General features: G+C 40.4%; 2 protein-coding genes across 10 annotated transcripts in view; one reads left to right on the top strand and one right to left on the bottom strand.

The window, feature by feature from the left end:
- The window catches only part of FBXL13 (F-box and leucine rich repeat protein 13), a 278,659-nt gene that overhangs the window by 105,884 nt on the left and 146,578 nt on the right, over positions 1-26,197 (top strand). The gene's annotated exons all lie outside the window — the stretch shown is intronic.
- LRRC17 (leucine rich repeat containing 17) overlaps positions 1,469-26,197 on the bottom strand; it is a 57,713-nt gene continuing 32,984 nt past the window's right edge. For 3 of the 8 annotated variants that reach the window (XM_056573487.1, XM_056573488.1, XM_056573490.1), the window contains exons 2-4: positions 14,138-14,966; positions 11,109-11,264; positions 1,469-2,161 (exon numbers count right to left, since the gene is read on the bottom strand). In XM_056573487.1, coding sequence (XP_056429462.1) covers positions 1,761-2,161; positions 11,109-11,264; positions 14,138-14,879 — 1,299 coding nt within the window. In that variant the 5' untranslated portion in view covers positions 14,880-14,966 and the 3' untranslated portion in view covers positions 1,469-1,760. Of the gene's footprint in view, positions 2,162-11,108; positions 11,265-14,137; positions 14,967-19,938; positions 20,003-22,752; positions 22,817-23,864; positions 23,964-26,197 lie in introns of those variants that run through there. The other 5 variants (XM_056573489.1, XM_056573494.1, XM_056573491.1 and 2 more) reach the window with 4 other exon arrangements.

The following is a 26,197-nucleotide window of genomic DNA, read 5'->3' as shown; positions in this document are numbered from 1 at the left end:
TTGTTTTGTCTCTACCCAGATGTAACATGATTTAAAGTATATAGGAAAAAAAATGTGTGCAGTCAAGTTGCAAATAGTACAAGAGGTCGCAGGGGTTCCAGTGGTCCCCCGCGATCTAAAACGTATCCCATATCCTTAGCATAGGGCATAAGTTTTCATATACCAGGGTACTCCTATAACAATACAGGAAGGTAAAAACTGTCGATAGGCATTCCTTTTTTATTTATGGATCCCACCAGCGATGTATCCAATCCATTGTTAATGGGAGTTGTCTAACACCCCTAGGTATACATTCTCAGGATTTCTTGGTTTTTGTAAACTTCTTCCACTTTAATTGGCAGGGAAGGTGTTTGACTACCCCTCTGCCTGATGCAAATTTCCACGTACCTTTAGCTAAGGTTAATAGGCATATGTAAAAGAAATTTAGCTAAATTATTCCTTTAATTTGCTGTTAACTATCCATTTGTAGAGTAGGAGAATTTATGAGAGATTTTTTGTAAAGTATTTAGGTATAGGTGTATATTGTGAACACATTCTTTAAATTTTGATGTATATTGTCAAGGCCATTGAGCTGAGGGCACAGAAGAGGGAAAGTCTACATTCACCCTAGAGTAGCTTAAAGGGGTATTCCCATCTAGGGTTCTATCCTATCCAATTGCTTAAACCCCCACCAATTTGTAGGATGGAAGTGAAATGTCCCCAGTAATGATTGGAGCACATAAAACATGTGTCAGTGCTCGATTCATTATCCATGGAGCTACTGAACATTGCCAAGCTCAGCTCTCCACAAAGTAACATTCAATACATATGTTTGGAAGGTTCATAGAGAATTAATAGAGCTCTGATTATGACCTGCGTAGTGTGTTCTATTCATTCAGGGGTGCAGTTTCCCTTCAATTTACAGATTTGTCGGGGTCCCAGCAGTAGGACCCCAACCGATCAACATAATATCCCTAATCCTTTGGATAGGGGATAACATGGGATTACATGTTGACAATTAAATACAAATCAGCCCTTCATTGTTCAAGATGTTACTCCTTATTCAGTACATGTACTCACATTCAGTTGTGTTACAAGAAAGACAAGACAAACTGCTATTGTTTTAGGTAGTCAGAGCTAGGTAACACTTATAATCCTCTTCTTTGGAGACACAATTGACCTTGTAGTTTTTAGCTTTGTTTGGCTGTATTCAATCTGAATAGTTTCTTACACAGAAGTCTTACATTTTAGGATCTATTCACATCTACATTTATACTTTTGTTATTCTGTTTCATCAAAGGAGCAGAATAACGAAAGTGACAAACATGGTGGAGACATCACATGATAGACAACAAGGAAACCTTATAAACCCCTTTGACTATAATGGTTTCTGGTGTTTTACTGGACACAATGGGGGGAGATTTATCAAAACCTCTCCAGAGGAAAAGTTGCTGAGTTGCCCATTGCAACCAATCGTTTCTTTCATTTTTCAGAGGCCTTTTCAAAAATCAAAGAAGCAGTCTGATTGGTTGCTATGGGCAACTCAACAACTTTTAAAAGTTTTAAATCTCCCCCAATATTGCTGCATGCTACACTATTTTCTTCAGAATTTGTGAAGGTTTGAAAATGCAACAGAAACACCTAATGAAACCTCTGAAGCAGATGTCAAAAAAGTTTTAAATTGCTGTAAACTTTTTAGAAAAATACTTGCTGAATTTAACAAAAATTCTAAATTCTGTTTTATTCTGTAAGCAAAAATCTCTAATTAAGTTAGCAGTAGATTATGTCAACACTGTTAATAGGACACCATGTGTTTTTGCAGATTCAATTTGTGTTTGCCTCTTGTCTCCTTCTAATTTCTCCCATTCCTCTTCATCTTTCCCTGCATGAACCTGGAATTTCTCATTTGGACATTCCTCATAGTAACTCCTGACATATTTCCCGACAAACCATCCTTTATACTCTTCTGGCTCCTTACATTCCAAGCCATTGTAATTTACATTGTAATGATGTTTTAGCCAGTAGAACAAGTAATGAATGTGGTAGTCACATCTCCACGGGTTATCCCTGAGCCATAACTTTTTCAAAAAGTACAAATCTTCCAGGACACCATACTGGAAATTGCAGAGCTTGTTTTCCGACAAGTCTAATTCATGGAGGTTCATGAGACCCGAAAATGCATCTATAAATAGGATGTTAAAAACAGGACTGTGTTATTTATTGAAATAAACAGTAAACCACTGTATACATTTAAAAACATACCCATAGTTAAAGGGGTACTCCGGTGGAAAACTTTTTTTTTTTTTTTATTAACTGGTGCCAGAAAGTTAAACAGATTTGTAAATTACTTCTATTAAAAAATCTTAATCCTTCCAGTATTTATTAGCTGCTGAATACTACAGCGGAAATTCTTTTCTTTTTGAAACACAGAGCTGTCTGCTGACATCATTAGCACAGTGCTCTCTGCTGACATCTCTGTCCATTTTGGGAACTGTCCAGAGCAATATATGTTTGCTATGGGGATTTTCTCCTACTCTGGACAGTTCCTAAAATGGACAGAGATGTCAGCAGAGAGCACTGTGCTCATGATGTCAGCAGACAGTTCTGTGTTTCAAATGGAAAAGAATTTCCACAGTAGTATTCAGCAGCCAATAAGTACTGGAAGGATTAAGATTTTTTAATAGAAGTAATTTACAAATCTGTTTAACTTTCTGGCACCAGTTGATAAAAAAAAAAAAAAGTTTTTCACTGGAGTACCCTTTTAATAATGATGTTTGATATATAAAAAGAAAATAATTTCCTTGTAGTATTCAGCAGCTAATAAGTACTGGAAGGATTAAGATTTTTTAATAGAAGTAATTTACAAGTCTTTTTAACTTTCTTGCACCTGTTGATTTAAAGGGTTATTCTCATAAAAAAATTTTTTTGCTATTGCACTCCTTATGGTAAATAAAAAATATTTCTAACATACTTTGTTTTTAAAAAAAATGAAGTTTTCTATGTTTTATTTGTGCTTAAAAAAGCTCAAGGGCTTAATAGATCGGACCAATCGACACCCCGCAGTTATATTGTGGTGGTGCCAATCAGACCACTGAAGCAATCAATAGTGACATCTAAATAGATAAGTGACCGTCATTGGAGTGAGCTGGCAGGGGTCAGCTGCAGATAGCAGCTCATAAGAAAGCACCATACTCCCTCACCCACCCCATGATGAAAAATGTGTTTCATGGGTCAGGAAGGGGTTTTTCAAAAACTAGACAAACAGTTGCATTTTTTATTTTCACTGCCACCACAAAGTCATATGAACCCCAAAATGGTACCAATAAAACTAAGGCTCACCTACCAAAAACAAGCTTTCACACAGCTCCAGCAGCCGAAAAATGCAGAATATGGCACAACAAAAAAATTATTTATTTTTTAAGTGTATTTATTGTGGAAATGAAACACAATATAAAGTGTATAAATTTGATACTGATGTAATTGTACTGACGTGCAGAATAAAGATAATACCACATGATAAATAGTGCACACATAATAAATTTATGCCAAATGATAAATAGTTGACACTGCAAGATGTGAAAAAAAACTATTGCAGTATAGATGTTTTTTTTTCTTCTTTCTTGTCCAAGAGCTAATAAAAGTTTAGCAAGATATGTACGGTACTTTTGGTGCTATTCAAAATTACAACTCACCCTTGAAAAAATAAACCTTAATAAATTAAAATAAATTGCGAACTAAAAGAGCTGTGCCATTAGGCTAGGTTTTGACTTTTTGGCCTTTTTTTTTTTTACCTTATTAGGTAAATTTTGCACTTCTAAAATGCAGTTTTTGTGGGGTTTTTTATTGTGGATTTTAGTCTTGGCGGGTCTTTCATTTCTATTGAAGATATGGTGAAAAAAGATATGGTGAAAAAAAAAAAGCTAGAAAAAACACCATTGCTGATCCCACATTTTATAGGAAAGAAACACAAATATTTTATAAAAACAACAACAAAAAAACAGCCATAGTCTTAACATGCACAAAAAATCGCAGAAGAACCCCAAAGATGAGTGAAAATAAGGCTGGGTTCACACCACGTTTTGTACTTCCGGTTCCCGTATACGGCTGGGGGGAGGGGGGGCGGGGCTTAATCGCGGCACCCGCACTCAGCCGTATAGGAGAACCGTGGTCGACCGCGTTTTTGCCTACGGTCGGGAAACCGCATACGGCCGAAAACGCAGCCGACCAGAGGCTGCGGTTCACTCCGGTCGGCCAATAGACATGCATTAAATACGGTTCCCCTATACAGCTGAGTGCGGGCGCAGCAATTAAGCCCCACCCCCCCTCCTCCCAGCCGTATACGGGAACCGGAAGTACAAAACGTGGTGTGAACCCAGCCTAAGCTGTTTGGGTTTGGGGTTTTATAAATCCCTATTGACTTTCAGCTAACATCTGGTCACAGCATTTTTTCAACAACAAAATAAACGCTGTGTAGCATTTTTAGGTGTTTTTGGAAAAAAAAAAAAGGGAAACCTAGCCTTATAAGGATATAAAAAGAAATTTGTTTTAAAAGTATTCTGATAATAATAAAAACTTTTTTTGTGAAAGTAAAAACATTGAACTATATCCATTGTGATAGCTAGTTACTTCTAGGGATCACCATCTCCAGCGTCTGAGATGGTTGGCACACCATGAATTGCAGTCGAATCATAACAATATTAATTTTAAACTTGCCTTAGACAGCTTTATTCTTCATCCACAAACGCAAATTTTGGCAGCCATATGGACATTGAACCAAACAAAAACCTGTTTGGCTAAGCACTAGGTTTTAGAGGACTATGCACCTATTAGTTTGGAACCTGCTGCTCCATTGCACCAGTTGCCTGCCACGTCTCACCAGACTTGGGTTTCCTCCATGCTGCAGCTCCTACAGGCCTGGCACTGCTTGTGTCTCTGGGAGCCCTTCCCTGTTTTCTCCATTTTAGTGGCATTTCCATGCCACTCCAGCAGCCATACTGCCACACTCTGTGTCCAAAATATCACTCATTGCATGTGTGCTTTATTTAACTCTTTGGTGAAGCACACCATACAGTTAAGACACGGCTGCCTAGTCTTTGGCGTTCCATACCATAAATGTACATAGATGGTGTTAGCAGCTAACACTTTGTCAGTAACCGAAAACAGGGATCACACTGATATCAGTCATATAACCTCTTAAATGCCACAATCAATAGCAATCACAGCATTGAAAATATTTGATGAAAAGTGCTGCGCCTGTCTGATGTCCTAGCACCACCTGATTGCAGAGTACTGATCGGATACCATGGCAACTGGAGGCTTCTGAAGGCCTCCATGTCTTTCGTGGAAAAATCTGCCAAAATAATCTGCCTCAGGCACGCTTTACTAGCAGTTCAGCGATCTAACTAATCAATGTTAGGTAATAGCAAAGCATTATTCAGTTTAACCCCTTAACGACAATGGACGTAAATGTACCTCATGGTGACGTGGTACTTAACGCACCATGACGTACATTTACGCGCCAACATGATAGCGAGCACCAGAGCGGTGCTCGCGTCATGCCCGGCAGGTCCCGGCTGCTATCGGCTGATGTCCGCCATTAACCCCTCCGATGCCGTGATCAATACAGATCACGGCATTTGCGGCATTGCGATACTTTGAACGGATGATCGGATCGCCCGCGGCGCTGCCGCGGGGATCCAATCATCCAGCATGGCAGCCAGAGGTCCCCTCACCTGGCTCCGGCCATCTCCCGGGGTCTTCTGCTCTGGTCTGAGATCGAGCAGACCAGAGCAGAAGATCACCGATAATACTGAGCAGTGCTGTGTCCTATACATAGCACTGAACAGTATTAGCAATCAACTGATTGCAATGAATAGTCCCCTATGGGGAAATAAAAAGTGTAAAAAAAAAAAGTAAAAAATTGTAAAATAAAAAAGTAAAAAAAAATTGAAAAATCCCCTCCCCCAATAAAAAAGTAAAACGTCCGTTTTTCCCATTTTACCCCCCAAAAAGCGCAAAAAAAATTATTAATACACATATTTGGTATCGCCGCATGCGTAAAAGTCTGAACTATTAAAATATATTGTTATCCATCCCGTACGGTGAACGGCGTAAAGGGTAAAAAAATAAATTTAAAAGTCCAAAATTGCTGCTTTTTTGTCACATTTTATTAAAAAAAAATTAATAAAAAATGTATAAAAAGTAAAACCTAAGCAAAAGTGATACTGATAAAAACTACAGATCATGGCTCAAAAAATTAGCCCTCATATCGCCCCATATACGGAAAAATGAGAAAGTTATAGGTACTCAAAATAGGGCAATTTCAAACATACTAATTTTGTTAAAATTTTAAGATTTTAAGCGGTACAATTATAGAAAAGAATATAATCATGGGTATCATTTTAATTGTATTGACCCACAGAATAAAGAAAACATGTCATTTTTACCGGAAAGTGTACAGCGTGAAAACAAAACCTTCCAAAATTTGCTAAATTGCGGTTTTCTTTTACATTTTCCCACATAAATAATATTTGTTTGGTTGCGCCGTACATTTTATGGTAAAATCTGTTGAGATTGCTGGGCGACCACCGTGGTAAGGTCAGCGACACTAGGCAGCGGGACCTCAGCGGGATCCAAGGCCGGATCTACTGTCAGGATCCGGATAGCTATGTAGCGAGTACACTGGTGGTGGATCCTCTGTGTCAGTGGGGTGATGACGTGGGCCGTACCAAGGGAACGGAGTCTAAGGGGTTACTGGTTTTCAGCAGAGCCACCGATAGAGACTCAACCCCAGCTGACAGCTGAGACAGGCGCGGTACAGAAGGACAAGGCAAGAGCAAGGTCGGACGTAGCAGAAGGTCAGGGCAGGCAGCAAGGGTCGTAGTCAGGGGCAACAGCAGGAGGTCTGGAACACAGGCTTGGGAACACAGAAAACGCTTTTATTGGGCACTAGGCAACAAGATCCGGCGATGACAGGAAGGGGAAGTGGGTTTTTATAAGGAGGGCACAGGTGCATGTACTGATTGGGCCAGGCGCCAATCAATGGCGCACTGGCCCTTTAAATCTCAGAGAGCGGGGCCGCGCGCGCCGGGACTGAGCAGACGGAGGACGGGGCGGGTTAGGAGATTGGGATGCGAGCCGCAGGCGGGCTTGTCCTGCTACGCGGGTCGCATCCCCACCGGTGACACTAGTGCAGCGCTCCCGGTCAGCGGATCGCTGACCGGGGCGCTGCACGGAGGTGAACACCGCAAGCGCTCCGGGGAGGAGCAGGGACCCGGAGCGCTCGGCGTAACAACCGGGAAGTTATGTGGATATATTTGCTTAATTGTATACAGCCCTGTGGGCTTAATAGTAGAACTGATTTAATATTACATTATTAGTAGTCTCCTTTAATTATCCTCCTATCCTTCCTTTTTTTATGGTTGTTCTTTTTATATAAATGTTTGACATTGGTACTACTGAGTTACCTTTAGTATATAAAGGTGTTGAATTAAATTTTACACATGCTATGATTAACCCCTTAAGGGCCAGGCCAATTTTCACTGTAGGACCAGAGCGTTTTTTGCACATCTGACCACTTTCAATTTAAGCATTAATAACTCTGGGATGCTTTTACCTATCATTCTGATTCAGAGATTTTTTTTCCTGACATATTCTACTTTATGTTATTTGTAAAATTTTGTCAATACTTGCTTCATTTCTTGGTGAAAAAATTGAAAATTTAGCATTTTTCTAACTTTGAAGCTCTCTGCTTGTAAGGAAAATAAACATTCTAAATAAATAATATTTTGATTCACATATACAATATGTCTACTTTATGTTTGTATCATAAAGTTGACATGTTTTTACTTTTGGAAGACATCAGAGGGCTTCAAAGTTCATCAGCAATTTTCCAATTTTTCACAGAATTTTCAAAATCGGAATTTTTCATGGACCAGTTCAGGTTTGAAGTGGATTTGAAGGGCCTTCATATTAGAAATACCCCACAAATGACCCCATTATAAAAACGGCACCCCTCAAAGTATTCAAAATGACATTCAGTGTGTTAACCCTTTAGATGTTTCAAAGGAATAGCAGCAAAGTGAAGGAGAAAATTCAAAATCTTCATTTTTTACACTCGCATGTTCTTGTAGACCCAGTTTTTAAATTTTTACAAGAGGTAAAAGGAAAAGAATCCTCTCAAAATTTGTAACCCAATTTCTCTCGAGTAAGAAAATACCTCATATGTGTATGTCAAGTGTTCGTCGGGCGCTGTAGAGGGCTCAGAAGGGAGGGAGCGACAATGGGATTTTGAAGAGTGAGCTTTTCTGAAACGGTTTTTGGGGGGCATGTCACATTTAGTAAGCCCCTATGGTGCCATAACAGCAACAAAAAAAACACATGGCGTACCATTTTGGAAACTACACCCCTCAAGGAATGTAACAAGGGGTACAGGGAGCCTTAACACCTCACAGGTATTTGACGACTTTTTGTTAAAGTCGGATGTGTAAATGAAAAAAAAAAAAATTCCACTAAAATGCTGGTTTTTCCCCAAATTTTACATTTTTACAAGGGGTAATAGGAGAAAGTTTCCCCCAAAATTTGTAACCCCATTTCTTCTGAGTATGGAAATACCCCATGTGTGGACGTCAAGTGCTCTGCTGGCGCACTACAATGCTCAGAAGAGAAGGAGCGCCATTAAGCTTTTGAAAAGGGAATTTGTTTGGAATGGAAGTCAGGGGCCATGTGCGTTTACAAAGCCCCCCGTGGTGCCAGAACAGTGGACACCCCCCCCCCACATGTGACCCCATTTTGGAAACTACACCCCTCACAGAATTTAATAAGGGGTGCAGTGAGCATTTATACCCCAATGGCGTTTGACAGATCTTTGGAACAGTGGGCTGTGCAAATGAAAAATTACAATTTTCCAAAAATCTGTCAGACCCCGGTGGGGCGTAAATGCTCACTGTACCCCTTATTACATTACATGAGGGGTGTAATTTCCAAAATGGGGTCACATGTTGGTATTTATTTTTTTGCATTTATGTCAGAACCGCTGTAAAATCAGCCACCCCTGTGCAAATCACCAATTTAGGCCTCAAATGTACATAGTGCGCTCTCACTCCTGAGCCTCGTTGTGCCCCCGCCGAGCATTTTACGCCCACATATGGGGTATTTCCATACTCAGGAGAAATTGCGTTACAAATTTTGGGGGTCTTTTTTCCTTTTACCTCTTGTGAAAATAAAAAGTAAAGGACAACACCAGCATGTTAGTCTAAAAAAAATTTTTTTTTTACACTAACAGGCTGGTGTAGACCCCAACTTTTCTTTTTCATAAGGGGTAAAAGGAGAAAAAGCCCCCAAAAATTTGTAGTGCAATTTCTCCCGAGTACGGAAATACCCCATATGTGGCCCTAAACTGTTTCCTTGAAATACGACAGGGCTCCGAAGTGAGAGAGCGCCATGCGCATTTGAAGACTAAATTAGGGATTGCATAGGGGTGGACATAGGGGTATTCTATGCCAGTGATTCCCAAACAGGGTGCCTCCAGCTGTTGCTAAACTCCCAGCATGCCTGGACAGTCAGTGGCTGTCCGGAAATGCTGGGAGTTGTTGTTTTGCAACAGCTGGAGGCTCCGTTTTGGAAACACTGCCGTACAATACGTTTTTTATTTTTATTGGGGGGACAGTGTAAGGGGGTGTATATGTATTTTTACCCTTTATTTTGTGTTAGTGTAGTGTAGTGTAGTGTTTTTAGGGTACATTCACACTGGCAGCGGTTTACAGTGAGCTTACCACTAGGAGTATGCGCTGCGGTGAAAAATTTGCCGCAGCTCATACTTGAAGCAGGAAACTTACTGTAAACCTGCCTGTGTGAATGCCCCTGTACAGCTGTTTCAAAACTACAACTCCCAGCATGCACTGACAGACAAATAATGCTGGAAGTTGTACTTTTGCAACAGCAGGAGGCACACTGGTTGGAAAACCTTCAATTAGGTTCTGTTACCTAACTCAGCTGTTGCAAAACTACAAATCCCTGCATGCCCTAACAGCTGTCTGGGCATGCTGGGAGTTGTAGTTTTGCAACATCTGGAGGGTTACAGTTTAGAGACCACTGTATAGTGGTCTCAAACTGTACCCTCCAGATGTTGCTAGGCAATTTACCAGCTTCCGTCGGATCCAGGGAGCCAGCCGCACGACATCGCCGGACTCCGATCTCCTCCACCGATGGTCGCACGCAGCCTCACCCGCAGGGTAAGTGGACTTCGGCGCCGTCATCTGTCGGTTCCCCGTTCTGCCGCGCCTATTGTGGGTGGGCAGAGCGGGGAAACCCAAAGTAAAGCCCCCCGCCCCCAATCTGCTATTGGTGGTCGTGTTTAGACCACCAATAGCAGGGATAGGAGGGGTGGCATCCCTCCCACCTCACTCCTATGCCTTCAGGGGGATCGTGGGTGTCTTGGACAACCGCGATCCCCGTTATATTCCGGGTCACCGGGTCACCATAGACCCGTATGAACCGGAATAGCCGCAAATCGCAAGTGTGAATTCACTTACGATTTGTGGCGATCGCCGACATGGGGGGGTCTGATGAACCCCCTGGGCATTTGCGCGGGATGCCTGCTGATAGATATCAGCAGTCACCCCCATACGGTCCCCGCCCGGCTCTCGTCAGGGACCGGAATTCCCACAGGCGTACAGGTACGCCCTTGGTCCTTAAGTACCAGGGAGCAAAGGCGTACCTGTACGCTGTTGGTCCTTAAGGGGTTAAAGGGCACTTAACCTGAAACACGCTAGATTTGAACATTGTTTTTTTTTTTTCCTGTGCTTTTTACATTTTTTTTTATGTCAATGTGGCTTTCTGCTGCCCTAAATGGACTTTTAATGGATTTGTAATAAAGAAGTTTTCAAGTTCCACTACAAGTGCTGGCTTTACTACAAGCATTTTTTCTAACCTGGCATTAGCTTATCCTAGACAGCCACCACTGAGTGTATGGGGTGCAGATGTACAGGTATGTGAAGAGGCCATCTAATCTGTGGGGATTCTAAGAGTCTTCTCCCCACCATCTGATACTGATGGCCAGTCCTGAAGATAGGTCATCAATATTGAGGTCTTTTTAAAACCCTTTTAAATTCATTTTTAAATTCACTTACCTGAGTCTATAAATTCTATTCCATTGTTGCTTAGATTTAAAATGTTCAGATTTGGAACATCTTTAAACTGTTTTGCTTGAAGTCGTTTGATTTTATTGCTCGAGAGATCCAGTTTGATGATGTCTGGGGAAATGTCAGTTGGAACTTGTTGTAATTCTGAAAGAATGAAATGTGGTTTTATTAATCTAACTCCAATACAACTGTGATTGTCTTTTACTGTATGCCTTAGTAATACATAAACAATTCTGCATTAACACATGTTTGTGAGCAACTCCTTTAATCTGTTTTCAGTTTGCGTTTTAATTTAAGAAAATAATTATTGCTACCTCTGAACTGCTGACAAGTAAACTAGCTGTTAATAATCATGTGGATTTGTATTTATTCTAATTTTGTTGTGGACCTAGCCTTTTCTAAATTTGTGCTGATAATTTTTTTAAACACTGAATTTGTGAACCAAAAATGATCATTTGTCCTGTAAAATTTTATCACAAAAGATTGTTTTAGTAAACTGATGAGAGTCTGTCATTGACTGGAAAGTAGTCAGCTGAGCTGGTCTCTAATCCTTCACTGGCTTGGTTCACACATTTTATTTGGTCAGGGTTTTTTTTTTTTTTATTGAATGAAGACCACAGCCTGAAACTTAGTGGAACTTTTTAAAGGCAATCTTTAAAGGGAATCTGTCATCAGTATTACCCACACTAACCTATTGGTATAGGCTGGTAGTGCAAGTGAAGCTGATGACAATGATACTTACCATTCCCAGATCTGTGCCTCTGTTCTGGTGATATTCCTGGTTTTCTTAATATGTTAATGAGGTATCTTGATGCACACCGGGCTTTTTCCAAGCCCCCAGTGCACATTGACATCTGGCTTGAATATTCCTAGAAAAAACTTCTGCCCTGTGCTGAGCCTCCTAGGCTTCAGAGTGGAGCTCCACTCTTCAGCTACACCCCTCTCCTCCACTGTGAAATCTCTTTTTCTCGCAGAGAGATTTCACTTTATGTCTCCTGTGGCCAGCTGCGCATGCAGAGGAGAGGGGTGTAGCTGCAGAGTTGAGCTCCATTCTGCAGCATAGGAGGCTTAGTACAGAGGAGGAAGTTTTTTTTATGAAGATTAAAGCCAATATCACGATACTCCCAGGGCTTGGGAACCCTTAACTGGTCACAAAGATATATCAATATTATATTTAAAAAAAAATTGAAATATCACCGGAAAGGGGCCATGGATCTGGGAATGGTAAGTACCACAGTCATCAGCCTCATCTGTAATTACAAGCCTATACTAGTAGGCTAGTGAAGCCGATAGTGATGACAGATTCCCTTTAACATTTTTTTCTCATTTAGCCTATAAAGGGTATTTGGAAAAAGGTGATTGTCTGAACACATTATTCCCACGGTCTTTATCCATGGACCCCCAATATTTACCTTTTACGGAAGGTATATGTTGGGGGAACTTTCCATGTATTTATTAATTAATTTATTTCATTAATCTATTCCGAAAGAGGCTTAGGAGGAAGAGAAGGAGCTCCCTGCATCTCTTGCCTCAGGAAGCTCCAGTCACAGTGTCCATAAATGGATAGTGACCTCGCCGGAGCTTTCCAATGTGTCTCGTAAAGCGTTAGTGTCATTTATATAAAGTTTTGACATGTCAAGTATGAGTAAGGTTAAGTTACCTGGCTGAAACACCTTACTGTTTTATCCTGTATCGGTTGGTGTCTTAATAATGGAGTTGATTGCACGAGTTCTGCGCTGAATCCATCCTTTTTTCAAAAGTTTAGATTGCACTTCTTCAATTGTGAGTAATAGCTGGCAACACACTTCATTCCCTGGCTGCACACTTCAGCGAGTTATTTCTCATGATCGCAATCGGTCCCAGGACTTAAACCTGGTAAGAGCTAAACTTTTGACATGTCTGGACAACATGTCAAACTTTATAAAAAAAACAGATTTTTTGCAGTAAGCTGACATATACAGGTCAGCCAGAGGTCTCCATTAGACAATGAACCCCTATGGAGACTTTCAGTGTGTATTTTAGGAACTTTCCTAATGTACCACCCTATACAGAGGGACAAAATGTGATGTAAAAAGGGCCTTAAAGTGAAGCGGTTTTTAACATGTTTTCTATATATATGTAACATGTATTCCCCCACAATGTATAAAATTAAAAAACAAAAATTTTGAAGAAAATGCACACATGCATTTCTATTATTGCTATATTATCACATTAATATTTTAACAACCAGAAGTTGGAACATCATTTGACAACATGACTATTTTTTGGTGGGACTTCTCCTCTCAGAACTATTTTTGACCACCTGTCCTGCCTGTGACTACAGAGATGACAAGTGTCAGGATTGCCCCTTTTTTTGAAGCTTGCTATTTATGTTCTGTATGCCTCATTTGTTGACTCTCTATCTTCTACAAGCTGCCAAAGCAATTGTATCATGCAAAATGAGGTCCCCAGACCCCCCTTGCCTCCTGCTGCTCCCCTGGTGCCTCTGGTATCCTGCTCCTAGATTCCATTGCGATCCTCTTCCTGGTTCTTGTGGTCAATCCGATGTCAGGACTTCTTGCTGGTGGCCGAGGCAGGACATCACTGCTATCAGAGATTAGCTGATTTGCAGTGTGACAGATTGACCACAAGAACCAGGAAGAGGATTGCAGTGGAGGCCAGGAGCAGGATACTGGAGGCGCTACAGGAGGTAAGTCCAGTTTTTTTCTTTTAAAGTGCCCTTTAATGCTTAATAAAGGTTGCTTGGGGTGGCTTAAAGATCTATTTTGTACTAGTCTATACAATGATAGAAAAAAAGAAATCTGGCAGAAACCTAATGAACCCATTGTAAGTCAGCAGGGAAAAGAAAACATATCCTAATGAATCAAAATGGGTCAAGTATAAAGACCATAACAAGTATATCATGTCTGTATTAGATCCTGGAAATATGACACAAGTCCAAACTAAATATATAATATATTATGCTATATATTTGTTAGCATTTATAGCATTTATAATAAATAGTCATGCTTACACACCTTTTCTTCTGCAATCTAGTGTTGCAATTGGATATAAATATGTATGACAAAGTGTTGAATCCACAGAAGGTCTAGTGACCTTGGATCCTTCCAATGGTTTAGGTTTTTCATCTCCTTCTTCTTGGCATATCACTTGAGGTGTGATCTGTTTCAATTTTTGATCTTTCAATTCTGCTGGGTTTTCACACTTGGCATAATTTCCAAAATTCCTGTTTCGTGGAATTTGTAATAATGTTACAAGGGACTCCAGCTCACAGTTGCAGTCCCAAGGATTGTCATAAAGCCGAAGGTAAGTAAGTCGTGGCATGTGAATAAATACTTCCTCTGATAAGATTTTTATCCGGTTATGTTGCAGTAGAAGAGTTGTCAGTCTTTTTAATCCAAAGAAAGCCTGATGCTCAATTTTTGTGATTTCATTTTGTTGCAAATCCAGACTCTTTAGATTTTGAAACCTAGAAAATGCATTATTTTTTATAATACGAATTCTGTTTCTTGCCAGCAGAATGTGAATCAGATCTTCTGGCCAATCATTTGCTATAGTTGTTTGCTTCCTCTCCTGACAGTCCAAATATTTTTCGTTAATATATGTGTATATCTCACATGGTAATCCTGGTGCATAGCGTTTAACAGTACTAGAAGATTTTCTTGATTTGTCATTATTTCCTCGGTTGTTTCTTCTTACCTTCCTAAACTCAGATGCTTTACAAAAAAAAAGTAATATTATTAGGGTAGCCACTTGCATCCTGACATCCAGCTGGCTCTGATTCCCAGTACTGCAGTGAAGTTTCTTCAAGCAGAGTTCACAGCTAGGATAGTTGGAACCCCTCTACTGAAAAACAAGAGAATGGAAATGTAAACTTTGATTAGACGTTTCAGTAGAACATTATAATGCACACTTCAACAGCGGGAAAAAATAAAATCTTGCTCTGGGAATAATTTAACTTTTCCTGCACAAAGAATAAAGTGCACTTATACAGTACACTGGCATTGTTCTAGTTATTTTGCTAATGCTCACTTCTTAATCTATTTCACATTTGTGAGGCATTTGGCCTCCATTAGAACAAGATATAGAAACCTTTATGGACACTAGTCATTTTGCTGATTGGATTTAGTATATGTTAGCTAAAAGTTGTATTTGTGCTAAATATTGTCTGTAAAAAGTGTTCTGATACTACAGACAAAAATCAAATGAAAACAGCTGTGTAATATCATCTCCACAACTGATAAAATTTACCTGTTCTCAATTTAATTCTGCCCAAACTACAAACAGCACGAAACAGGGACACATGTCCTTATTACTATGGTGTAGGGTTCACTCTAAAATGCTGAGGTGTTTCAGGGTTATAATACAAGCCACAAAGGGAGCAATAGATCATCGGGACAGTCTCTGGTGGCTTTCTAATGACCCAATAATGCCCCAGGTAGATGGGCACTATTGAGCATTAAAACACTGGGCAATGTTAGAGTCAATGGGCAAAGTTGCGAAGAACCTTATCTTTCTATTTTGAGCACTGGTTCTTTTGGGCCACATCATTGTTGGTTCCTTTATTTGCTTGCTTTTTGATAACCTTTATTGTTGTTTGTGGGGTTAAATGTTATATATAAATATTTATCTCAATAAAAGTTTTATATTTTATCAGGCAGTACACCCCTTGGAATTTATACGTCATCATTTTCAGCTGCGACATGCCCTATGTTCACAGTTTGCTGGTTGCGATATAAAATCCTCTCTATAGAGTTGGCAACCTAACAATATATATAAACCCACCTCAACATTGTCCAATCAGTTTATTCAGACTTCTTTAAAGTGTTACTGTCATTAGAAACAACTTATACTTCATTAAAATACTTCATTAAAACTTTTGATGCCAAAGATGTGAAAAGCAGGTTTTAAAAAAATGGCCGCTAGGGGGTTTCTCTTTTTTTTTTTTAAATCACAAAATGCAGGTTTTTTCTTCTGTCCTTGCACCATATAGTTTCACATGTCTGAACTAGAGTTATATAGAGCATGCATGGCTGCATTAGTTATATAGAACATGTGTTCAGCCAATATGCTTTGCAAATGTAAAAATGTTTGTGCAGACCTCATGACGGGGGAGAGGGGGAGAAGAGGAGCTCATCATCCTCCAGGGGAAACACCCTCAGCCTCTGAGAGGAATTAAGAAGACTGATCACAGTAATACATTGATCAAAAGGTATTTTACATATTAACACATGCATATTATTATGCATACAGGTCTTTGGGCACATTACTACACTGATTTAAGCATTTAAAAAACAATTCTAATGACAGTAACGTTTTAAACAAATTTAAAAAGACCTTAGAGCGAGATTATTCCTTCTATGTCTACTGAAGAGGTGCTGGCGTCTTTGTGTGGCCAATTAATCTCTGCAAAGCACTGATTTACTGTACAAGTGAAATTGGTCTACCAAATATCCTACCCCCGCCCTCCAGGTTAACTTGTTGATTGATTTCCCTATATTCCTTTGCTGGGTGGTAGAGTGAGTTGGGATATCCGGGTCTGTGATATGGATATATGTGCGGCCACAGAAATTAAATGCAATATTTTTCTAGCTACACTATCACCATTATAGAGTTTAGGATCAACCCATTCAAAGAGATCCCAAAGGGCATCAAATAGCACAAAGGTCACTAAGTGGGATTTTGCGGCTTTCCCCAATTCTCCAAAAGGTTTGTATGACTGCAAAATGACATACAGTGGGCAATGTCAGGCTAATCACATTTGAAACACACATTTGACATAAATATCCCCCATTTTAACCCCTTAATGACCAAGCTAATTAGGCCTAAACCCCAGTCCTTTTTTTTTTAATTATTATTATTATTATTATTTTTATCTGGGATGTGTTACTTTATTAGAAAATAGCTCTGGTAATGGTTTGGTAATCCAAACAATTCTGAAATTGTATCTTTTTTGTGACAAGTTGTACTACATATATATATTAAAAGTATGCCACTATAATTTGTATTTTTTATTTTATTTTTTTTAAATAATGACATTTTGTTAAAGGGGTATGCCACTGGAAAACATTTTTTTTTAATCAACTGGTGCCAGAAAGTTAAACAGTTTTGTAAATTACTATTTAAAAATCTTAATCCTTCCAGTACTTATCCGCTGTATAGTCCACAGGAAGTTTTTTCTTTTTGAATTTCCTTTATGTCTCACCACAGTGCTCTCTGCTGCCACCTCTGTCCATGTCAGGAACTGTCCAGAGCAGGAGTAAATCCCCATAGCAAACCTTTCCTGCTCTGGATAGTTCCCAAAATGGACAAAGGTGTTAGTAGAGAGCACTGTGGTCAGACAGAAAGGAAATTCAGAAAGAAAAAAACCTTCCTGTGGAGCATACAACTGCTGATAAGTACTGAAAGGATTAAGATTTTTAAATAGAAGTAATTTACAAATCTGTTTAACTTTCTGGCACCAGTTGATTTAAAAAATAGTTTTAGTGGAGTACCCCTTTAAAGAAATAAACATGATTTTTTCTTATTTTAACAGCTCATGCATATATTTATACATATGAGCAAATAGTTTAAAACTAGACCCCTCAAGGTATTCCACAGAGGGTATAGTGAATATTTTAACATATTTGTATAGCAGGAATTATTACAGAGTTAATGTAAAAAAAAAACATTAGTTTTTTTTCCCAAGTGCATCATTTGTGGGACAAAGTTTTTAGGGATGTCCTGATTCAATTTGTTTAATACCAAGTACAAGTATCAATACTTTTTTTAATGTACTCGCTGATACCAATTACCAATGGTTCTTTTTCAATGTCATGTGACATTTTTCTTTTTTAAATTCTCCTTTAATGGGAAAAAGGGGTGTTGTTTTAGTTTTTTTATTAGAGGAAGGGATTATTTTTTTTTATATTAAAAATAAATATATATTTTCATGGTCTGAAGAATGTGGTACTCTGGATGACTGGACATGGAATAGAATATTGTCAAATATATTATTAAATGTTCTTCCAATAAAAAAAAATATAATTTCTTTCAATTAAGAATAATTTATCATTTGTATTATTCACCAATTTATCTATGGAAGAGTAAATGTAGAATGGATGCTAATTGTCCGAAATGTGGTCAACAAAATGCAGATTTTATACATGTGTAAAGGCCATGGGATAAGATGTCTTAGGGCCAGAGTACCCCTTTCATTTATTTGATAGTTTGTATTTATTTATTTACCTTTCATCGTTGGTTTTTCATTTAGTGAACGCCTGAATGTATTTTTTTTTATTCTAGTTTTCCTTTCAGTTCCATATACCGTATTTATCGGCGTATAACACACACTTTTTAGGCTAAAATTTTTAGCCTAAAGTCTATCTGCGTCTTATACGCCAATAAGCCGCTGCGGTTCAATGATTTAAAGCGGGCGCTTTAAATGAAGGAACTGCAGCGGCTTTGCAGGTGCAGAGACCTGCCGTCGCTGCCGGCTTCTCTGCCCTTGCCTGTCCTGGGGTCTAGAGCCGGCCCTTCTCTCCCCCTGACTATCGGTGCCGGCGCCGATAGCCAGGGGGAGAGGAGCGGCACCGGCAATGGGGCAGTGGCGCCGATAGCCAGGGGGAGAGAAGGGGCAGCGGCACCCATTGCCGGCGCCGCTGCCCCGTTGCCTCCCCCATCCCCAGTTGTATAATTACCTGTTGCCGGGGTCGGGTCCGCGCTGCTTCAGGCCTCCGGTGTCAGTGCGCCGTGCAGTGCATAGCAACGACGCAGGGGACGCACACCAGAGGCCTGAAGCAGCGCGGACCCGACCCCGGCAACAGGTAATTATACAACCGGGGATGGGGGAGGCAACGGGGCGCTGGCACCGATAGTCAGGGGGAGAGAACGGGCAGCAGCACCGATAGCCAGCGGAAGAGAAGCGGCGGCAGCAGGGCTCTAGACCTCAGGAAAGGCAGGGGAGAGAAGCGGGCAGCGACTGCCTCTCTCCCCCTGCCTTTCCAGGGGGTGTATCGGGGTATACACACACGCACCCTCATTTTACCAAGGATATTTGGGTAAAAAACTTTTTTTTACCCAAATATCCTTGGTACAATGAGGGTGCGTGTTATAGGCCGGTGCGTGGTATACCCCGATAAATACGGTATATACAGTAGAATTGTACATATAATGCAGACAATTGTTAGTGAGATATATGCAAACCATCTTCCCAGCAATGTTTCTTCTTTTAAATCAAACTTTAAAAATTCTCCCCTGACTCCTTTGAATTATTGTCAGCCAAGACTTTCATCCCTCTTTAGTGTCTGTTTACTTTCATAACTATACAGGAGAGGATACAGAGGATGTGTGATAGTAAATGGCTTTGGAAAGGAAAAGAGCAGTATTTATTTTGGTTGTGTTCACAATTATCATTAGATACTGCACATTTTCCCATGAAACCTGATGTTAATTGCATGATGTAGGCCAAGACCGTGTCATAAAACTTAGTGTTAAAATACAATTCTTGCACTGTTAATCTGTAGTTTCAGAATGGAATAATTACTAAAAAAGCATTAATTAACATTTCATTCTATCTAGTTCAACTACCCTTTAATAGACTAGCACCAGTGTTAAGCTAACCTTGGATTTTAGATTAACGTCAAATGATCCTGCCAATGTCAATGAGACAGACCAGTTAACCATCTTATGTGTATGTGGTTGTTCCAACTTTTTCCTGATGGTAGATGTTAGTCGGAAAGAGGGGTTGGGCATATTGGATTTCAGCATACCCTATTCTTTATTCTCACAGGAGAAAAGATGCTACTAGAAATGCCTGCCATTACCTAATTCCCCTTACCCTTTTAAGAACACAGGCTCACATAAGAGGAGAAATAGTTGTTGGCCAAATGAGTGTTCACTTCTGTGTGTAGCCACAGCTGTATACAGCTATAACTGATGGCTCCTCCAACTTCCCTGTAAACATAAACGCATAAACTGAACACTTTGCTGAGTTTGTATGTATATGATAAGTCAAATTTATAGCAGATTTATCAGAAAAATAAACAATCAGAAACAATAAGGCGCAACATTAGGCAAAACATGATGTACAATAAACAAAAGTGAGGCGAGCGAGCACAAAAATTTTGTATACATTCCAAGAAGGGAAAATAATAGGGATACACTATTACACTAGCAAAAAAAAAGAACAAACTGGTAAGAAAGATGCTGCAGTATGCAAAGTTCAAGGACATATTTAAATCAACTGGTGCCAGAAAGTTAAACAGATTTGTAAATTACTTCTATTTAAAAATCTTAATCCTTCCAGTACTTATCAGCTGCTGTATGCTCCAGAGGAAGTTATTTTCTTTTTGAATTTCCTTTCTGTCTGACCACAGTGCACTCTTCTGACACCTCTGTCCATTTTAGGAACTGTCCAGAGCAGGATAGGTTTGCTATGGGGATTTGCTCCACTCTGGACAGTTCCTGTCGACAGAGAACACTGTGGTCAGACAGAAACAAAATTCAAAAAGAAAAGAACTTCCTCTGTAGTATACAGCAGCTAATAAGTACTGGAAGGGTTAATAATTTTAAATAGAAGTAATTTACAAATCTGTTTAACTTTCTGGCACCAGTTGATTAAACAAAAAATGTTTTCCAGTGGAGTACCCCTTTAAGTTGGACCCCATGCAAAATGAAAATACCCTGCAAGGTACATTTCTGAGCCCCTTCCTCAATCAGATAAGAGGTATCGTCAGAAGCATGAGTGAGAGAGAAAAAACATTGATTGTGTTTTCAGTGTGGGGGTGTGGGGGGGGGGGGATTAGGTGCTGGCTCCTTGCACTGCAGATAGAGGCAGGCGAGTGATCGTACCAAATAATAGACCCGATGGCAGCTGTAGGAGATACGGAAAGTAAGGAGTGACTCATTAAAATCATATAAATTCAGGTGTCCATAAAATGAGCCGTGGAGTAATAAGTGTAATCCCTAGAGTCAGGATTCAGTGTTCGCCAGAAGTCAATGAGCCTCCTGCAATGTACTTCTTTCCTTAGTTTACGGATTGCTGCACAGGACAAGGAAGAATTACCGAAGAGGAGTCTACAGAGTGGTCCTAGGCTCAGTTAACCCCTTAAGGACGCAGGACGTAAATGTACGTCCTGGTGAGGTGGTACTTAACGCACCAGGACGTACATTTACGTCCTAAGCATAACCGCGGGCATCGGAGCGATGCCCGTGTCATGCGCTGCTGATCCCGGCTGCTGATCGCAACCAGGGACCCGCCGGTAATGGCCGACGCCCGCGATCTCGCGGGCGTCCGCCATTAACCCCTCAGGTGCCGGGATCAATACAGATCCCTGCATCTGCGGGAGTTCGCGATTTAAATGAACGATCGGATCGCCCGCAGCGCTGCTGCGGGGATCCGATCATTCATAACGCCGCAGGGAGGTCCCCTCACCTTCCTCCGTGCGGCTCCCGGCGTCTCCTGCTCTGGTCTGTGATCGAGCAGACCAGAGCAGGAGATGACCGATAATACTGATCTGTTCTATGTCCTATACATAGAACAGATCAGTATTAGCAATCATGGTATTGCTATGAATAGTCCCCTATGGGGACTATTCAAGTGTAAAAAAAAAATGTAAAAAAATGTAAAAGTAAAAATAAAAAAAAAGTGAAAAATCCCCTCCCCCAATAAAAAAGTAAAACGTCCGTTTTTTCCTATTTTACCCCCAAAAAGCGTAAAAAACATTTTTTTATAGACATATTTGATATCGCCGCGTGCGTAAATGTCCGAACTATTAAAATAAAATGTTAATGATCCCGTACGGTGAACGGCGTGAACGAAAAAAAATAAAAAAAAGTCCAAAATTCCTACTTTTTTAATACATTTTATTAAAAAAAATTATAAAAAGTGTATTAAAAGTTTTTTATATGCAAATGTGGTATCAAAAAAAAGTACAGATCATGGCGCAAAAAATGAGCCCCCATACCGCCACTTATACGGAAAAATAAAAAAGTTAGAGGTCATCAAAATAAAGGGATTATAAACATACTAATTTGGTTAAAAAGTTTGTGATTTTTTTTAAGCGCAACAATAATATAAAAGTAAGTAATAATGGGTATCATTTTAATCGTATTGACCCTAAGAATAAAGAACACACGTCATTTTTACCATAAATTGTACGGCGTGAAAACAAAACCTTCCAAAATTAGCAAAATTGCGTTTTTCGTTTTAATTTCCCCACAAAAATAGTGTTTTTTGGTTGCGCCATACATTTTATGATATAATGAGTGATGTCATTACAAAGGACAACTGGTCACGCAAAAAACAAGCCCTCATACTAGTCTGTGGATGAAAATATAAAAGAGTTATGATTTTTAAAAGGCGAGGAGGAAAAAATGAAAACGTAAAAATTAAATTGTCTGAGTCCTTAAGGCCAAAATGGGCTGAGTCCTTAAGGGGTTAAAGTCTCCTCCAGGACAACTTCTGTGCAACTGGGAGATTGCCTGTCAGTGATCCAGACAAGGTGGAGCAGGTGGTAAATGTGCCACAGGCCAATACGGAGATCAATCATCAGCAATTCCAGCATAGCAAGAAATTTAGAAAGACCTCCAAGGACTTGAAGATAGCTGACTTTTCGATGTGATGAACAATTAGCTGAAAAGGGAACCCCACCTATAGGAGATGTCACGAGTCCTTTGTTGTTCCAGAAGAGGTTTTAAAGCCTTGCAGAGCATTAGGTTGTGGCAAGACAAGTCTGGCAAGAGGGTGACTTTGCAGCTGTTCAAATCAAAGGGATCCTTGTCCTGGGCAGCATTTATAGGTAACAATGTTTGTAACAATGTGACTGGCACCCTATAGACTCCTTATTAATCTAATGCATTGCTACTTTAACTGCCATACATGTCCTGACCTGAGTATAAGAACAAGAAAAACAAAACACTGATATGGTACATTCACAAGTCAGTATTGGATTTACACTTTAGAAGCCTGTTAGCACCAGTGGTTTCCAGTAGGTGATCAGCCAGTGATGTAATAGTTAGGACAAATACTCAATACAAAAGTGCAGTACAGATAAGTATTTTTATATGTGTACATTTACAAGGGCGGATCTTCTGTGAGTTTCACGATCTGGGTTTAGCTGCAATGGATTTTCTGCAGCAGAAAATCTGCAGTAGACCCTATTGAAGTCGGTGAATTCTGCTTCGAAAAACTACCACAGCTAAACCGTCAGCAGAGCTTGCAGAAGATCTACCCTTGTCAATGTACCTATATAATAATACTTATATGTACCGCCATTATGTTTGGAGTGTCACTCCTAATTGTTGCATTGTCACTGGCTGATCACCTACTGGGAACCACTGGTGCCAACAGGCTTCTGAGATGTAAATCCAATACTGACTCTGGCATTGCACTAATTGTAGGTTGTAAACCGAACTGAACCATGATGTCCAAACTACTAAAATATAGCGTTATTGATCCTGTATGGTGAACGATGTAAACATAAAACCATACCAAATTCCAAAATTGCAGATTTTTGGCCACATCACATCCCAGGAAAATGGGGGAAAAAGTGATCAAAATGTCCGATCAAAAGAAAGAAAGGTACCAAGAAGGAAAAGGGGATTAATAATAGTAATATAGTAATAATATAAACTATAGTAGAATTCTTATATCATTGCCTACTTAAACTAATAAGATTGTTTACTTAGATAATGGAGATAGCAAATGGACTGTGACGTATTATATAGTGTATTTCATTACTGTTTTCTGGATGTCTAGCTGACCTTGCTTGGATGAATGCAGGATGGCTGAAACTGTTCTCAGAGTATCTTCTCAATAGGGATTTTGCTCTTATTTATTGTACAATGTCAGCCAAATAGCCTAAAACAAAATGTTTAGTTTATGGATTAATGGAAAAACTATTAATGTTAACCCCTTAGTGACAGGTCTGTTTTGAACCTGACCAAGAAATTGACCAAGAATGCCTGCTTTGACAAAGAATTGCAAAGGTGGATTATACTTAATATATGAGTGTATTTTCACAGCTGTAGGACTGATATATGTAGTTATAATTAAAAGGATATTCTCATCTTAGACACAGGATATGAATGTATGCCCCATAGATGTGATTCCCATGTGAGTCCTACACCTATCACCCCAAACTGTATTTTATCTATTTATCCTCCTACTGTAAAAGGAGACAAAGGGCAGGATTCTGGGCTGTACACAGACAGCAGAGGGACTCTGTACAAGAACATTATATTGGCACTATGCTTTGCAAAATCTGATCATAGAGCAACCCTTTAAATTTGTAAGAATTCTCCAGTAGTTGTGGACTATAAAATTAATTATCTTAGTCGCTTACATGCATCCTTATAGAGAGCAGAAAGTTCCTTTTGAAGTTGCAATGCTGAACCGTAAGTGCCAAATCTGCATTCCTGAGCAGCTGCAAATTTTGCATTTACGGTATGTCTGCCTCTGTCAGGATTACAGAAACAGCCAAGTTTGTTGTGCTTAGCTGTTTCCATAACTCCCACAAAAGTTCATAGGAGTTGCAGGAACAGTAAGTTTTTTTTTCTGTAACTCCTGAATTACAAAAACAGAGGAGCTTTAGGTAACTTCCATTCTCTTCTTTAAGAATTACACAAATGGCGTAACTTGGCTGCTTCTTTAATTTCAGCCACATCACCATTCACAATGGCTGCTTCCACAGAAGGGAATGGGGTCATGTGACTCTTGTTCTGGAGATAGATGTGGTTGGCACTCCCATCTATCAGACATTTTGTGGTTTATCCTCTACATAGGTTAAACACATTTAACCCCTTAAGGACAATGGACGTACTCCTACGCCCCCGTTTCCGAGTCCTTAAGGACCGAGGACGTATGAGTACGTCCTGTCCATTCCCGGCCCCCCGCTGCTAGCCGGAGGTGAGCCGGAGCCCGATACCTGCTGATATCGATCAGCAGGCATCGCGGCATATCGCCCAGGGGGGGTCATGATGACCCCCCATGTCGGCGATGGCCGCAGATCGCTGAACAATTCAGCCCAGCGATCTGCGGCGGATTCCGGGTCATTCGGGTCTCCGGTAACCTGGAATTACTGGCTGATCGGGGCCGTCTCTGAAGGCCCCGAACAGCCATAGCCAGCAGGGGTGAGGTGGCACTGGTGCCACCTCACAATCGCCCTGATTCGACCAATCAGGGCACCTGCTGCGGGTGTCACTCCCACAACCCGCTCCGCCCCTCTTCCGGAGGACGTGATCGGGTGCGGGAAGAGGACCCCGGCAGCAGGGGACCCCGATCCCCGGCGTCCCTGTTAGGATCAGGGCCCCAGGAGCGGCGGCGAGGGACTGACCTGCAGCGGCGGCGTGGATCAGCAGTTGGACGTGAGTGACAGCCTCCTGCTGTTGCTTAGCAACAGCTCCCAGCATGCAAAAAGGGCATGCTGGGAGCTGTAGTTATGCAACAGCAGGAGGCAGACCACCATAACTCCCAGCATTCCCTTATGGGCATGCTGGGACTTATAGTTTTGCAACAGCTGGAGGCACATTTTTTCTATGGAAAAGTGTACCTTCAGCTGTTGTATAACTACTGGGAGTTGTAGTGGTGCATCTGCTGGTTGCATAACTACAACTCCCAGCATGCCCGTTGGCTATTGGTGACTGCTGAGAGTTGTAGATTTGCAACAGCTGAAGGCACACTGGTTGTGAAACACTGAGTTAAGTAGCAAACCAGTGTGCCTCCAGCTGTTGCATAACTACAAGTCCCAGCATGCGCTTCCACTGTCCGTACATGCTGGGGGTTGAAGCTTTTGCAACAGCTGAAGGCACACTGGTTGCAAAACACTGAGTTTGTTACCAAAACACTGAGTTTGTAGGCCTCAAATGCGCATGGCGCTCTCACTTTGGAGCCCTGTCGTATTTCAAGGCAACAGTTTAAGGTCACATATGGGGTATTGCTGTATTTGGGAGAAATTGTGTTACAAATTTGGGGGGATATTTTCTGCTATTACTCTTTTTTTTTACATATGCAAAAGTCGTGAAGCACCTGTGGGGTATTAAGGTTCACATTACCGATTGTTACGTTCCCCGAGGGGTCTAGTTTCCAAAATGGTATG

This window comes from Hyla sarda, chromosome 4, assembly GCF_029499605.1.
Source record: "Hyla sarda isolate aHylSar1 chromosome 4, aHylSar1.hap1, whole genome shotgun sequence".
NCBI lineage: Eukaryota > Metazoa > Chordata > Amphibia > Anura > Hylidae > Hyla > Hyla sarda.
The sequence above is the reverse complement of the archived record's forward strand: the minus strand, read 5'-3'. Positions and strand labels throughout refer to the sequence as shown.